This window comes from Eptatretus burgeri, chromosome 4 (genome assembly GCF_056783735.1).
Source record: "Eptatretus burgeri isolate ZD-2024b chromosome 4, Ebu_testis_v1, whole genome shotgun sequence".
Lineage (NCBI taxonomy): Eukaryota > Metazoa > Chordata > Myxini > Myxiniformes > Myxinidae > Eptatretus > Eptatretus burgeri.
Window position 1 is genome coordinate 82,926,917 of NC_140964.1, and position 17,653 is coordinate 82,944,569.

A 17,653-nucleotide genomic window follows, 5' to 3' on the forward strand; every position below is an offset into this window, starting at 1 on the left:
ACCCATCGCTTTCTGTACCCAACTGTCCCTGGACTCTGTGTCCTTTTCTTCTGACAAAGTGGAGAGCTTGTTGTCAAACCTCGACTCAGATTCTGCAACCGGTCCAGACGGCATTAGCCCTCTTGTCCTAAAAATCTGCTCCTCTGCTCTTGCTCACCCTCTCTCTGTTCTATTCACCCTCTCATTTGCTCAAGGTCATCTGCCATCTGCTTGGAAATCAGTAAAAACTTTACCACCCTGTATAAAAAGGTGCAAAAACAGATCCCTGCAACTCCAGACCAATCAGCCTTCTCCCAATCAGCAAGATTATGCAATCCATAATCACTTCAGACATCAAATCCTTCCTCTTTTCCAAAGGCTTGATTTCTGATCATCAATTTGGTTTCAGACCAGGTCAATCTACCCTGAATATGCTGCTTCTGCTCTCCCAACAATGGATGGAGGTACTCGATGCCAGACATGAAATCAGAGCCATATCGCGTGCTTTTGACATGGTCTGGCACCCTGCCCTGCTCACCAAACTCTCTTCCTATGGTATCCATGACCATCTCCACTCATGGCTAACAGACTTCCTCTCCTGTCACAGCCAACATGTGGCCCTAAATGGAGTTCTTTCATCCCCTCTTTCTGTCCAGGCTGGAGTTCCTCAAGGCAGTGTTCTGGACCCTGTTCTTTTTTTGGTTTTCATTAATGATCTCTCTGACTGGCTGGAAAATCCTCTATCTCTTTGATGATTCCACCCTCTGTCGTACCATCTGTCAACCCTCAGACCGGCAAGCAGCAGCTTCTTCGCTCTCTGCAGGTCTGGATAAAATCGCAAGCTGGTCCAACACGTGGAAACATGTCTTTCAATCCTGACAAATCTCACACTCGCTGTCTCTCCGAAAGGACCGTTGAGAAATCCCCCTCCAAATACTTTCTCAACAATCCTCTGGAAGAAGTCTTTTCATTCAAGCCTGTAGGTCTTGCTATCTGCCATGATCTTTCCTGGGAAAGCCGCATTTCCAACCTGGCCTCCAAAGCCAGTAGCCAACTGGGAATCTTCCATCGTGCAAAGTCTTTTCTTGGCCCACCTGATCTCCTGACCACATACAAAGCTTTCGTTCGCAGCCTGATGGAGTACTGCTCTCTCCCCTCTGGGCTGGTGCTCCTGCCTCTCACCTTTCTCTGCTTCAAGCTGTGGAAGCCAAGGCATTTAGGATCATTGGTGTCTCCCGCGATGAGGCTGAGTTTTTGGGCCTCTCACTCTCTCACCGGTAGTCTTTCTTGTCTTTGCTCTCTTCAGTGGCAAGTCGGTAGTCTTTGTCTTCTACCGTCTCCTCAACGGTCTCGCCCCTCCCTGCTCTGTCTGCAATCTGTCCCCACCATATTTACGCAGGGCGCTCAAGGTCTGCCAACAACCCCCTTCTGGTAAAACTACCAAAATCACGAATTGCTGCTCGCCTTCACTCTTTTTCCACTCTTTCCCCACCTTTGGAATAAACTCCCACACTCTCTTTAATCCCCTTCTTCCCTCCAGGCCTTCAAAACAGTTGTTCACCACCTCCTCTTGTCTTCCCCATCCAAAACCGAGATCTTTTCTACCCCCGTTAATCCACCCCAAACCCACCTTCTTCAAATTCTCTGCTTTCCTTCTGGAAAGTCCCTGTAATGTCCATCTTGTATACCCCATGTTCCCTGCTCCATCCCTCTCCCTTCCACAGATCTCCCAATGTCTCTTCCTCACTGTTTTGTCCTTCTCCTGCCCCTCTTGTCTCATGCCCCCCTTGCTGTGCGTTGTTGACTCTCATGCAAACCTCGACAATGTATACAAAAAATTAAAAAAATCGGCATACGCTCCACTGTTACAGGTGTACAAACCAGTTGCTTTGCTGACATTTAATCCAAAGACCACATGTTGTACCTTATAAACATTCTGCTCTATTCACCCAATAAGTTGTCCAAGATCATTTTCCATATTCCTGGAAGTCAGCTCACATCACCTGTATCAACCATCCTCGCTGCTTTATATGACATGAGCAAAAATCACTTCCGCTTCACTGTGATGCTGTGTTGGATTCTTTGGTTTGAACCTCTGCTTAAAATGAGTGTAATGAAACCTTTTGAAAATTTTGCGTTCTCAGATTTCATCATCACCATAATGCATATTATCAAGTGGTTTAAACTTTCTATTGAAGATGTCTTGTAATACCGAATACCACGAGGTGGGGCTATACGATACACATTTTACATGGAGAATTGAGGTCTCCCCCCCCCTCCCCACATACACATACCCTGAACCCCTTCCCCCAAATATGCTACAGAAACCTTATTTGGGGTAGGTACCCTTGGGCAACATGCAAAATTTGGATTTGGTTCAATAGGTTTTCTTTTTGAAGCATATGGAAAGAAAGAGATGAACAAATAAATTGGAGAAAGCTTGTTCTTGTCATCTACCCAACTCATCCACCAAGTTTAGTTATCTGTCAACGAAGTTTTGAGATATGGCAGGCATAGTTTTTGGCCCCATTATTTAAAAGATTCTGGGATCCAGATCAAAATCTAATTGATTCATCCTTGTCACACACCCAACCTGCCCACCAGGTTTTGGCTCTATCCGTCCATAATTTTCTTTTGATAGATCCTGCAGATGGACAGCGTGTGAAAACGTAACCTCCATCCACCTTTGGTGGTGGAGGTAACGAATATACAATTTCACCTTTTGAGTACAGGGAGTCCTTGTTATACGCTCATTTGACCAACGCTTTTTACCCCTCAGCCCAAATTGGCTAAGGGGTATTGTCATAGGCGTTGTCCGGCGTCCGTCCGGGCGTCTGTCAACTTTTGGTTTCCGTCAATTTTGGGGAGAACGCCTTGTCCGATTTAAATCCATTTTTGCAGGGTATGTTGGGGTTTTTTTAGAGGAAGGTTCCGTTCGAAAATGGGCGCGCTGCGATTTTCAATGTGGCCTCCATGGCAGCCATCTTGAAATTGGTTTCCGTCGATTTCGAGAACGCCTTGTCCGATTAAATCCATTTTTGCAGTGTGTGTTGGGGCTGGGTAGAGGAAGGTTCCTTTCGATAATCAATGCGATGCGATATCCAATATGGCGGCTCGGGCAGCCATCTTGAATTTGGTTTCCGGACAATAACTTGAACGGCTTGACTTATTGATTTCATTTTTGTGTGATATAATGGGGGTGTTTAGAGGAAGGTTCCTTTCGATATTCAGCGCAATCCGATATCCAATATGGCGGCTCGAGCAGCCATCTTGAATTTGGTTTCCGGACAATAACTTGAGAACGGCTTCACACATTGATTTTATTCTGGCGAGGTATAATGGGGTTGAGTAGAGGAAGTTTCCTTTCCAAAATGGGCATGCTGCGATTTTCACTGTGGCCGCCACGGCAGCCATCTTGAAATTGGTTTCCGTCAATTTCGAGAACGCCTTGTCTGATTAAATCCATTTTTTCTGGGTTTGTTTGGGTTGAGTAGAGGAAGGTTCCTTTCGAAAATGGGCGTGCTGCAATTTTCAATATGGCCACCATCTTGAAATTGGTTTGCGTCAAGAGGCTGAGGGGTCACGCCTGCTTTGCAGAGCTATTTTTAAGAACTTGCACTAGTTTTTGGTAAACGCGTCATTTTTGTGTTGATGCATGATGGGGTAAGCGGAGACAATTTTTTTTTTATCCTCCGCTGCGTGGCGGAACGGGGATATTGTTATCACCCGGGTTATCCGTCCGGCTGGCTGGCTGGGCGTCAACATTTATAGTTGCGAGTGCGATAACTCATAAACTGTTCACCATATCGATTTGAAATTTGGGTCACATGTACCACCTGAAAAGGAAGAACCCTATTGATTTTGGGCGTGGGTGGATCCAAGATGCCCGACTGGGGCGGTCTGTCCGTCCGGCTGGCTGGACATCAACATTTATGGCGTCAACATTTATAGCTGTGAGTGTGATAACTCATAAACTGCTCACCATGTCTATTTGAAATTTGGGTCACACATGTACCACCTGAAAATGAAGAACCCTATTGATTTTGGGTGTGGCCAGATCCATGATGGCCGACTGGGGTGGCCATCTTGAAAAAAATGTTTTTTGTAATAAATGGAAAACCGCTTATCTGATTTCAATTATTTTTCAATGGCGGGGGATTTCCCATCTCTGATGGTATATATATTTTTTAACTGTCCCGTAACCTCTGCTCGCGTTGTTATGATCATCAGATTGTCAGAGAAGTGGAAGATGCCATCAATACAAGCATGTCCTGCTCGTGCACCGAAGGATGAAGACCCTTAGGTTGGCAATTAAATTTTACATTATATAACGTACTGAGAGGACAAACTCCTTTGCAAATCAAATGTTAGCTGTCTTTTAAACCGGTCTACAATCGGGATGATACTCGAGCACAAGGCGAGAACTCTTGAACACGTGAAGGGATCTGGACCGATGAAGTTGAAGGTTTTTGTGGGCTTTGTTGTCATGTCATGTCTTGTGTTTTTCGATGGCATTTCTTATGTGACCATGATTCAAAATCCAATGCTCCAGTCCAGGATTTTTCTCTCCCTCACTCACGCTCGCCCTCTGGGCGGTGCCTCACTGTTGGTGCGATGTTGAATTGAATTCGTATAATTTATTTTTGTTTTGGGGGATCCAGTTGAGTTCTTTTCAAGAACACCGGGTTTGGTTCCTGTCGCACATGTCAGTTATTGAGTGATTGACTTTCATTGAGAATATGTTTTGCCAAACTTTCCCAAAACCATTCATAATGACTGGAGTTGCTATAAGGAGCTGCAGTATACCAGAATAAGAAGCCTACTCTTCTTCCCTTCTAACATCAGGAAACCCCATCAACTCCAATAAGAAAAGGAACTTTGCCAGCCATGCATGAAACCAGCCAGATATCAGATGAAGAGACAGAAAGCTCTGCCTCTGTCTCAGTAATCTCTAATCGTCGCACAAACCTCTCGGGCATCGACATGCATTACACATCGATATTTTTGCAGAGTACAGTATGTATTTATGTGCAGTTTCATTAAAATAAATATTTTTCTACGTTATCCATTTTCTTATTTTGTTAGTCATTCATATTAACTCATTCGTACATGTATTTGTTACATATTAATTTATGTCGTTTGTATGTCTTTAGTATTCACTTTAGTGAGCTTATGATGACCAAAAATTACTACCCAGGAACGCATCCTCAGTTCACATTATGCCAATGGGGAAAACATTTTTGATTTACACATTTTCGCATTGCACTCGACTTTGCGCGAATGCATATTTAGCGTTAAGGTGTGTGTGTGTGTGTGTTTAATGACACTATAGTTTTACCCCAATGTATGACATCATGTTATTAATACCACTTCTCTGTATTCGTCTCAACTCGCTCTTGCATCGTGTTAAAAGCCATACCTTTTATTCTCGAGCGTGTTCATAGCGAACGTCGTGAGCTTCATACTTAACGCATGCACGTGAGAGAATAGGAAACAACAACACAATACCCTGGCAATTTGGAATCCATGTCGTTGGCTATGACCTTTTTGCTTCCGTTTTTTGTTATGGGGAATGATGCATGCCGGGAGATAAAGGCATCGTCGGAGACATGAAAGACCCAAATATCAGACATGGTGTATATTTCCTACACTGATTTTAATAAAGATATCTCCTGCATCATCAAAAAATATTTTTTAATCATGATTTACATTATTTGATCGCTGGTCCCGAATCCAGGCCAAAGTAACCGGAAATTGCGTATACAGTTCTGAACAAGTTATAGGTAAAGTCAGAAGCGAATGTAAGAAGAATTCGACGTTCGCTTCTCGTATTTATTTTTTAGATGAGATCCTGTTCTAGGTGGTGTAGTTGTCGTTGTGAAGGTAATGTTGAGGGTTTTTATTTTTTTTCAGATGAGATCCTGTTATAGGCAGTGTAGTTGTTGTAAAGGTAATGTTGAGGTAATATTAATTTTTTTAGATGAGATCCTGTTCTCGGCGGTGTAGTTGTCGTTGTGAAGGTAATGTTGAGGTAATAGGTAAAGCCAGAAGCGAATGTAAGAAGACTTCTGCATTCGCTTCGAGGCTTTGCCTATTCCATATTAACTTGCAACACTGAAAGACGTCAGAATATATCTATGAAGTACAAAATCGCTGAAAGAACTACTGTACTTTTGTGGCACACATAACAAAATGCACTGTACTAAAGAGTGGCTAAGAGGAATTGCAAAAGTGCTACCTTAGGCCTTAGTTATTTTATAACTTGGTTTACGCAGTTCTTCAGCTAAAATGTAGGGTCTGTAGGTCGAAATATAAATATAATTTCAATTTTTAGAAATTATATATTTTTATGTTTTTTTTTATTTTTTTATTTTTTATTTTTTTCGGATGTTCCATGGAAAAGACAAGGGTAGGTGGGGGGAAAATAAATATAAATCCCAGACCAGGAGGATCTAAGAAAACATTGAAGATGGAAGACCATTCAAATGCAGTATGCCCATGTTCACTGTATCATCTGATGTGCAAAACAATAAAGGATTAAAACTTGTTTTTACAATATAGTCCGGCATGTTTTTCTTGTAGAAACCTGTTGGATCATCAAACAAATGGAAACGATGCTGAGAAAATTACTGTCCAAGTCGTAGATGTGTGCGTGCACACCAGTGCATAGTGCTGGAAATGATTTTAAAAAGGTGTCTACTCGGAGTGAACACGCTCAAAACGGTCAATCAGAGCCATAACCAGCTCTTACTTTTCAGTGGGCATCTGATCGTACTGTCTCCCCATCCCCATGAGCACATCAAAGGCTGATTTCTTGTCCGTTGAAGGCTGAATATCAGCATCTTGCAGGGAAACCATGCGAATCATCCCTGTGACTGCACTGAATTGATGCAATAGTTCGGCCAGAATATTCGTCGTCAAGATGTTGCGTGATTAAATCACCAATACAGTCACTCAAATTATACCGCTGACATATTTAACAATCACTTTCGCCCCAGAAACCACAGTCAATCTGAACCACGCTGGCCACTGCTCAGACGCCATGACCAAAGACGACTGCGCAGTTTGGTTAAAGGTGACTCGGCATTTTGGCGTGCGAGCACGAAATTATATTTTGAAAATAAATGCCGACGTTTACATTTCAGGTTTTGAAACTTTTGCACCTTCGGCAGAAAATTTATAAATATAAAAGGCTAAAAATGTGTTTTATATTTATATTTCATTTCGGCAAATATACCATCGGCAGATCTGTAAACCAAGTTATAAAATAACTAAGGCCTTAGAAGTGAAATTTGATCTTATCCATTGAATGGATGCTGGTAAATGTGCCGTCGATATTGCCGGGTTAAGTTTGCCTCCAATGAATGTACGTACAATGTATAAAAATTCTGACATTCATTGAAGGAGGAAGAAGAGGTTCTGCCAACTTTGTTTGTGGAAGTTTTTTTTTGTCTCTTTATCTTTCTTTCTTTTGTTTTTCTTCTTTTTCTCTGATTGACACAATTTTCACTGTGGGTGTGACTCTCATGTCGAATGTTTTTACGATAATTATGACAGGTTATGTGTTGTCTGCCATGTTGGGGGGGGGGGCAGGGGGAAGTAAAAACTGTGGTCCTCTGCATCTAAAATGGCTCCATAGAAACTATTGAAACTTGGCACATGTCAAGTACTCCCCATGGCAGACAAGGAATTTTTTTTATTTTTTTTATTTTTGATCTTATGTGGCTTGCTTATGACATTGCATATGTTGTCTGCTTTATCCGATCAGTATAAAAATGTTTGAGGGTCATCTCGGGCTAAGTTGTTCCCAGGAAAGGGGGGGGGTGGGATTGATGACTTCAACAGTCGCATGGTTTGGTAGCCTTTTAAAAAAAAAATGTATTTATTTTTCATTAACATTGAAAACCACCTTCTCAGAAATAGCTGAACAAATTGATGCGAAACTTTTCAGGTATGATTGCCTTTCCATGAAGAAAAACTTCTCCACCTATGACGTTATAGGTCACATGGTTTGGCAGCTTTTATTTTTTTTTTTTTGGAAGAATAAACCTTCAAAAATCTTCTCCAGAATAGCTTGACAGATTGAGGGGAACTTCACCCACATGTTCCCCAAGCCTTCGTGATACCAGAGTATTCATGAATAATTAATAGGTCACATGGTCTGGCAGCCATATTTGATTGAATGAAAATGTCATTAATCAAAAAGGGTAATAACATAGGTAAAAGGCAATATATTTATATAGGTATATATGTATGTATGTATATGTATGTATTTGTATATATATATATATATATATATATATATATATATATATATATATATATATATATATATATATATATATATATATATATATATATATATATATATTGTTACGGCTGTGGAATTTCGCAGGACACCATAAAGGTCCTTAGTTAGTTATGCCGATAAGTCCGTGTTCAGTAAGATTTCCTCACCGTTGTTTAATGGGAATTATCCGTGTGGACAGGGCTGTGATCTTTGAGATAGCCGTTTTTCTTTACTCTCATTATTTTGGACCAACCACCAACATCACTCTCATCAACCGCTTCACAACAAACACCAACCACAATTACGCCAATCACCTAACCACCTTCCCCGCTACACCAACTGCCGATCCCCTTCTCCACACACTAAATCACAACCCTCTCCGCTCATAAAAACCTTCTCCAACAAGAAAAAGGAACAAGGGATTCCGAGAACGCCAAGGAAAAAGAACAAGGTATATCGGTGGGGCACGGATTTTCCCTCGTGTTTTTCCCGCGCACCGCAAAGTGGAGATCGTTCGTCATTGGTCGGTTCATACGAGTGAGTCGCTGGAAATGAGGAACGCCCTCTCTCTCGAAGCCTCCCGCAGGAGTTGGAAGTGAGGCGGAGCGATAAACAGGGAGGAGCGAGGCATTGGAACTGAGGAACGCCCCCTTTCTCGAAGATTCTCGAAGGAGTGCGGAGCAAGAAGCCAGGAGGCATATAAGGGCGTGCAGGACGCAAAGTAGAGAGTTGGTGGTTTCTTCTGGTGGTCTTGGTCGGGATCTTCGGCTCGTGGTGGCCTGTCTGGAGAAGCGGTCCATGGAACGACCCGGCTGGAGCTCGCAGTCGGTGGGTAGTCCGGGCGTGGCACCAGGGACGCGGACGGGAGGCGCCGCTTTGCCAGCTCTGTCGTGCAAGCCTGCGCATCCGTGTGGAGAGCGCCGGAGAGAGCTCGCCGGCTCCGTAGAAGGCCCAGCTCAGCCGCGGCTGTCCTAGCTGCCGTGGGGGACAGACGTCGCGACTCGCTAACCATCGCACCACGATGGTGCAGGTAACCTGCAACGGTCTCGTGGGGCCCGTTCGGTCATCCAGGCTCTACGCCATAAAGGTCTACGGACCCTGTCTGGCGCCCTTGTCTTTGGGGGTAGCCTTTTCTTTTCTTTTGAATGAATGTTGGTGGCGCCGTGTCCTTTAAGTAAAACTGGTTAAGTGCTTGTACATTAATAAATAATAGTCGGTCGTAGTGTTTTTGCCTTGCTCGTGTCTTTGTCCCCGTCCCGTGCATGATTGCTTTGGCTGTACATACGTGAAGACGTGTTAATTGAAATAAATGTGCTTGGTTAAATGTACCCCGTTCGTTGCGTCCTCCTTTCTCCCCATTGAAATGCCATCTTGCATTGCGGAATAATAGTTGGGTTGTTAAATAAAATCTGATCCGGTGAGGTTGGGCGATAATACCCGCTCGGTTATCACTGCAGAACGGAACGGACTGCTTGAGCGGTTCGTGTGCAAGCCGACCTGCGCCGAGGTACGGTCTCCCGGTAGGCTACCCGCGCAGGTACTTAGGTATATCGATATTCGGCGATTGACCCTATTTTGCGCGGGTAGAAAACTGGTATAGGCCGTGGTGGGGTTGAAGACCCACCCGTGACAGGGTTCCGGCAGGTCACGACTGAATTGTCCGTCCGGTGGGCGACGCGGCTGCTATTCGGGAAACGCGGTTGATCGCACGCCGGTGGGCGTGAATTTGTAACACTGGTGTCAGGAGTGGGATTCAAATCCATCCCGCCTCCAATCAAATTAACGGGAATCTGATCAGGGGTGTGTAGAGCGACCCTCGATTCCCATCAAATTACGAGCTTTTTAAATTTATTCCGATAAGCAAGATGGCGTTTCAAGGCGAACGATATATATATATATATATATATATATATATATATATATATATATATATATATATATATATATATATATATATATATATATATATATATATATATATATATATATATATATATATATATATATATATATATATTGTTGCGGTTTTCGCGCCCGCCGGCGTGCGACGGCCACGTAACTCGAATCGCGGCACGTCGCCCACCGGACGGACAATCCAGTCGTGACCCTCTCGGACTAACGCCGGGAACCAGTCACGGGTGGACCTTTCGGTCTCACCGCGATCGAGCCAATCAGCCCCGCGTGGGATAGGGTTGCTCGCCAAATTCGAACTACCTAAGTACCCACGCGGAGGGTAGACCGGGCGATCGCACCTCGCCGCAGGTCGACTTCGGACACGGGCCACTTAAGCGACCCGTTCCGTACTATCAGAATAACCGAGCGGTGTTATCGTCGACCTCGACGGTTCGATTAATTATCGGGCGTATTCAGCCCACTACCAACCCTTTACGTGAAGCAAGATGGGGATTCAATGGAGGAAAAGACGAAGCGCAGCGGGAAACAGTTCAGCAATAAGCACATTTATTCTCGGCACACGGGAAGCACACAAATACAATTCCACCAAATGCACACAAAAAAAGAAAACACAATTCCATTTACACAAAAAGCAAACATAAAAGTGAAAACACAGTGCAGAGCTAATACCGACTACCGAGCACACGGCAACACTTATACAATTCTACTTCACAGACGGCGCCGACAACACATACCCAAAACCAAGGAAAAGAAATACCCCAAGAATGAGGTAGGCCTGGGGCCGAGACCGGGTCGGGCCTACCCGTCTGGTGATGAGACGCGGAGCGGCGATGGCCCCGCAACCCGCGGGCCTCGTGGACAGTGCCTGGCAGGGGGTGGGAACGGGGCCCCGTTGGTCGCACTATCTCAGCGCGGGGGGAAACAGGAGGGGGTTGCTGATGCTCGGGGTATAGAGGATCTTTATTATATGCGACGAGCGTCTCCACCTCGGCCAGGTCGCGCTGTCGGCCTCCCTCGGGTGCAGCTTCCTGCACGACGCGAGCACCCCCTCGTCTGGTGTCGCCGCCTTTCCACAGCTCCGTCCCCTCCGTTCCGACTCCAACGCACACGACGAGCAGCTCCACCGCCCGCGAAGTCTTGACCCTCTGCTTCCGACTCTCCTGCTTCCGACTCTCCTACTCTCCGCCTCTGGACTCTCCGACTCTCCACCCTCCGACTCTTTCTTGTTTGCGACTCTCCCGTTCCGACTCCTCGTTCTCGTTCTGCTGACTCTCTCGTTCCCGTTCTGCTGACTCTCTCGTTCCCGTTCTGCTGACTCTCCTTTTGACTGACGAACACCGTCCTTTTATCCCCCCGTAACTTCGCCTTTGACCCCCTCCCTTTGACCTTTCACCTCGCTCCCCATTGGCCCGACAAAAAGTGGGCGTGAAGGCTTTTTGATCCACAAATTTGCATATATCGATCGCCCTGGGGGCGGGGCCAATTCGCCCCTCGCTCACCGATTGGACGGCAAAAAGTGGGCGTGTGTCGTTTTTGATCCGTTTTTGAAGCAGAAAATCCGTGATTTTGTACACGCTGTTCAACGTGCGCCCTACACGAGTCCAGCATCGGTGCCCATGAGTGGCGCGAGATGACGGTGATGCGATGGTGGCGAGTTGTGACGGTAAAGGTCATGGCGGTTGTGGTGAAGCGGCGTTGTGGTTGGTGGTTGTTGTTGTGGTTGTGATGGTGGCGATTGGTCCAAAATAAAGATAGTAAAAGAAAAACGGCTATCCTGAAGAGTCGCAGCACGTATAAATGACATGTATTCCCACTAGACAACGGGTTTGGGCCTAACTACACATGCACTCACCGAGATACCTCACCTAAGGGACCTGAATGGTGGTTTGCGAATCTGGTAACCACAACAATATATATATATACATATACATATACATATACATATACATATACATATACATATACATACATACTCACACTTTACCTGTAGGTCTACACCCCTTTCAAAATTTTCACCTTTTGTTGCTTCATACCCTGAAATGAAATTGCATGAAATCAGACTTTTTCCACCTTTTCACATCGTAATCCACAACTTTCAAGTGAAATACAAATTTCAGAAATTTAATTAAATACCAACTTAGAACATCCTGTTAAGTGTCCACCCATCCCCCCCCCCAAGTTAATACATGGTGGAAGCACTTTTGACAGCAGAGATGTGATTCTGTTGGGAAATAGATCTCTACCAACCTTGCTCATCTTGATTGGGCAACATTTGCCCATTGTTCTGCACAAAACTGTTCAAGCTTCGTCAAGTTACGTGGGACCGTTGATGGACAGCAATCTTCAAGTCATGCCACAGGTTTTAAATTGGATTCAGGTCGGGGCTCTGACTGGGCCACTCAAGGACTTTTATCTTTTTGTTCGTGAGCCACTCCAGTGTAGCTTTGGCTGTGTGCTTTGGGTCTTTGTCATGCTGAAAGGTAAACTTCCTCCCAATTTCATCTTTGTTGCAGAGTGTAGCAGGTTTAATTCTCAGATTTTTCTGTACTTTGCTCCATCCATTTTCCTTTCTATCCTGTCAAGTGTCTCAGTCCCTGCTGAGAAACATCCACATGACATGATGCTGCTACCATCATGGTACACAGTAGGGATGGTGTTCTTTGGGTGATGTGCTGTGTTGAGTTTCACCACACATCACGTTTTGCGTTTCGGCCAAAAAGTTCTATCTTGGTTTCATCAGACCACAAAACTTTTTGCCACATGACTTCAGAATCTCTGGAGTTTTTTTTTTTGCATACCTCAAACAGTACTCAAGGTGGGCTCTTTTGAGCATTGGCTTCCTTCTTGTCACCCTACCATCCTGGCCAGACTTGTGGAGTGCTTAGGATATTGTTGTCACATGCACACAGTGACCGGTCTTTGTCATAAAGGCCTGTAGCTCTTTCAATGTTGACATTGGCCTCTTTGTGGCCTCTCTGATCGGTCTCCTCCTTGCTTGGTCATCCAGTTTGCAGGGACGGCCTGATCTAGGCACGGTCTTGGTGGTACCATACACCTTCCACTTCTGAATGATTGTCATGACTGTGCTCCAAGAGATATTCAAGGCATTTGAAATATTTTTATACCCATCTCCTGATCTGTGCCTTTCTACAACTTTATCCGGAGGACTTTTGAAAGCTCCTTGGTTGCTCATGGTTGAGTTTGCTGTGAAATGCATTACTCAGCAGAGGAAACCTACAGGAACAGCTGATTTTATTCTGAAAGAATCAATCACTACAATTTAACACAGGTGGATGCCAATTAACTGTGTGATTGTGAAGGTGATTGGTTACACCTGAGCTAATTTACAAATCCTCATTGGAAAAAAAACAAATTATTGGGGGTTCGGTGGTAATACAAACTCTTGCTCTTTCATGATGGCACTTGTGCTCTGTTGGATGAATTGATGCAAAGGTTGTAGAGAAAGTTGATTGGTTCATCAGCATGGATATTTCCTGATGCATTAATGATTTGTTAAGCAATAATCTTTTTTGCTGGCTTGTCATAAGGTAGGCAGAAAAGAAAAGAAAAAAATCACCAAAGCTGTTGCTTTTGAGAGGAAACCTCTTTGTTCTTGAATCTCTCTGTGGTATAAATAAATCGACTGACTATTTTGTTGAGTAAATGTGAATGTTCAGTCCCTGTCGGCTGCTTCCACATCAACGCTGGTTCCTTTTCTCATTTCCAGGAAGGGTGATTACCACCGGTATCTCGCAGAGTTTGCGCAGGGTAGCCAGCGTCAGGAAGCTTCCGATAACAGCCTCGAAGCATACGAGCTTGCTAGTCATGTGGCCACCACCGGTTTGCAGTCTACGCATCCGATTCGTCTCGGCCTGGCCCTCAACTTCTCCGTATTCTACTACGAGATCCTCAATGCCCCTGAGCGTGCATGCCAGTGCGTTAACCAGCTCGCTCTTTCCATCTTTCATTTATTTATTTATTTTCCCCTGTGGATTTGTGTAGTTTTGAAAATGCTTGATTGTTTTAAAATGAAGAGGGCATTATGTTCTCCACATCTTTTGTGGAGAGGTGTACTTGTATAGAAAGACTCATTCGGTGGCCCACTTGCCGTTTCGCTTGTGCGTAGCTTGGCTAAGTCGGCGTTCGATGAGGCCATTGCCGAACTCGACACATTGAACGAAGATAGCTACAAGGACTCAACGCTTATCATGCAGCTACTTCGAGACAACCTCACGCTCTGGACTTCAGACATGCAGGGGGATGGTATGTTTGGCCTGGTGGAGAATAGTTAAATTTGCATCTCTTGTTTTTAATCTTTTATTTTATTATTATTATTTTTGGTTGGGAAGCTTGTTGTGGCCTCTTTTCTTTTTCTACCTTGTCCTTTATACAGGTGGTTGCTCCTGTTTTTGTTTTGAATATAATAGCACCATTAAGTTCTGCCATTATCTTGCTCATATGCTCGTTTCCCGAAACTTCTTTTTTTCTGCAATAGAACACTAAAGGACTTCATTCCACTCTTCCCTTCTGTTCGTTCCGGTTGTAAGACTCTTTCCTTTCTCCAGGCAATCTTTATTTAATTGTTTGTTTGTTTGTTTTTTAACACTTTTTACTTCTCTGCTAAAACTCCCTTTGTTTTTTTTTTAATGCATATAAAAACTTCTGCTGCTTATATTGTGCTAACATGTTTGGCTGAAATTTTTGACCACTGTGTCTTTGCCCTTTTATTTGTTTTATTTTGAAATAACGCCTTATGCAAGAGATTGATTGCTTCCGCAAGCTTTTTCACCATGGGAATGGTTGTTTATTTTGATTTTAATTTTTGTTTGTTTCTTTGTACAGGTGAGGGAGAGCATGCTGACACCAAGGATTCCTCCCAGAATGTAGAACAGAAGAATTGAGGGAAAGTTTCGCCATCCCTCCCCCCCCTCCAACCCCATTCTTCCCTTTCCCCATCTTCTCCTTTCCCCTTTATCCACTGCAACTGCCCATCTTCACCCATCTTCTGACTGGCTGCATATTTTGAGTTGATGTACTTGGGAATTTTGTGATTTGGGGGAAGAAAGGCAGGAACGGGTTTGGGTTGGGTGATGGAGAGAAGTGGGTGAGGGGTTTCAGCGGTTGTCTTGCAATTAGCTTCATTGGTTAGCTGCAAAGCTGCTTTTGTGTTCAAACTGCTGGTTGGTGGCTTGTTTAATGGCTGTGTTGCATTGAACTGCTTTCAGTAATCTAGGATGGATTGTTGATGGTTTAACAGTGCTCAGTACAAAATAAGATATTTTGTTTTTCTATTTACTTTGGTACCAACACTTAATTGTTTTTTTGTTTTTTTTTCTTGTTTTTTTTTTTTCTTTTCTCCCTCAAGCAACTTGTTGCATTTCCCTGTTGTCCAAGAAGAATGTCATCATTGGAATTTTTCTTGGAACTACTGAATTGTTTGGCACGGACACCTTTACAATCTGTTGCCGATTTGCAAAACGGCGCAATCTCTCGGTTTTATCACAGCAGTGTTGCCTCTCTCGCACCCCCAATATTACTCAAATCTACTAATCTAATTGTTGGGTGGAAGTCAACAGACAGTTTTTTTTGTGGCCGAATGCCTTGCTTTTGGGTTGTCTTGGTTCTGCTTTGTTTTGGGAAGATGTGGGGGTGAGGGGGGATGAGTGATTTCAAAAGGGAAATTTGGGGGGGGGGGGAGAGTGGGGATGGGGTGCAGTGCTGTGATGTTTTGTGGGATGTTTAGTATGTTAGTGCATTGGATTACAAACTTCTACCTGATCAAAATGACATGCCCATATTTTAAAGTTGTGCTTATTTTTTTTGTTTAAATATGGCATCATGTAACCCTAATTTTTTATAAATTAACCATTTTTTTTAATTATTTCCTGCAGTTTCACCTTTGGATGCTCCCTTCTTTCTCCCCCTCCCTTTTTCTCCCTACCTTGGTATTTGTACCACTGTGACAACCGCGGTTAGACGTTGCTCAAGGCCAACAGCCTGTTTACTGGTGGTGGAATAAAAACATGACTCAAATAAACTTTGTGCCCTCCCTAACCTTACATACCCGCCTGGATTTCCTGTGCTAAACAATAATGTATTTTCCTCCAGTCCCACCGAGCCACTGAGTACATGAATTGGTTTTATAAGGCGGTATTTCACCTCTGTGTAACTTGCATAATATTGTGCAGCTCTGTTTTTGTGCCACCAAAGAGTAAACATTAGCATGGTGTGGTGGCTTAATTATGTACAAGCTTGCAGCACTAATATATATTTGATGCTGGGTTCTCTTTTACCTGAGCAACCAGCCTAACCTAACTTTATAATAATGGCCTGGCCTTGCATCGAGGAACCTACGACATCTGTGCAAGCACTGGTTGCATTTCTGTGCTTTGGTCCAGCTGACTGAGTTTCCCATCATGGGTGTTGAGAAATATTTTGAACGTGGTGTGAGGCATATCAGTTTCATGCCAATTTAAACCTTTTAATCTCAGTTGCATTTATAGTCTTTGGGTGCTAACTGCTTCACATCTCTCTTCCTCAAAACCAATTTGTAAACGATGCAGTGATTTGTGCTTTTCACATGGTACAATTTTCAATAAGGTCTTAGTTATTTTATAACTTGGTTTACAGATCCGCCGACGGTATATTTGCTGAAAATGAAATATAAATATAAAACACATTTTTAGCCTTTTATATTTATAGATTTTCCACCGAAGGTGCAAAAGTTTCAGAACCCGAAATGTAAACGTCGGCATTTATTTTCAAAATATAATTTCACGCGTGCACCAAAATGCCGAGTTCCCTTTAACCAAGTTGCACAGTAGTCTTCGGTCATGGCATCTGAGCAGTGGTTCAGATTGTGGTTTCTGGGGCGAAAGTGATTGTTAAGAAGAATGTCAGCGGTATAAATTTGAGTGACTGTATTGGTGATTTAATCACGCAACATCTTGACGACGAATATTCTGGCCGAACTATTGCATCAATTCAGTGCAGCAGCAGGGATGATTCGCAGGCTACTCTCGATCGTGCCGATTTTGTTTCCGTCGAAAGTTACACACCGCTGTTCGAATTGAAAGATTTCGGTGCCAAGTACGTCAAAGTTTCCCTGCAAGATGCTGATATTCAGCCTTCAACAGACCAGAAATCAGTCTTTGATGTGCTCATGGGGATGGAGAGACGGTATGATCAGATGCCCGCTGAAAAGTAAGAGCTGGTTATGGCTCTGATTGACCGTTTTGAGCATGTTGACTCTTCGTAGACACTTTTTTTAAAATCGTATCCAGCACTATGCACTGGTGTGCATGCATACATGCACTGTTGCGCATGCGCACCCATGCACATTTAGGGTTGATTAAAGTCTTTTGCTGCAATCTTGATGAATTATATTTATATTCTATATTGTAAAAAGGCTTATATTTGTTTTAAAAGCATGATTCAATACTGGATGATTAATGAATCTTTGTATGATGA

At 43.6% G+C, this 17,653-nt stretch overlaps 1 protein-coding gene across 3 annotated transcripts in view; it reads left to right on the forward strand.

The window, feature by feature from the left end:
* Nucleotides 1-16,242, forward strand: part of LOC147028543 (14-3-3 protein epsilon-like) — a 29,555-nt gene extending 13,313 nt beyond the window's left edge. Inside the window, exons 4-7 of one of the 3 annotated variants that reach the window (XM_085879054.1) lie at nt 13,911-14,117; nt 14,310-14,446; nt 14,679-14,725; nt 15,026-16,242. In XM_085879054.1, coding sequence (XP_085735180.1) covers nt 13,911-14,117; nt 14,310-14,446; nt 14,679-14,686 — 352 coding nt within the window. In that variant the 3' untranslated portion in view covers nt 14,687-14,725; nt 15,026-16,242. The remainder of the gene's footprint in view (nt 1-13,910; nt 14,118-14,309; nt 14,447-14,678; nt 14,726-15,025) is intronic. The other 2 variants (XM_085879056.1, XM_085879053.1) reach the window with 2 other exon arrangements.
* Nucleotides 16,243-17,653: the final 1,411 nt, after the last annotated feature.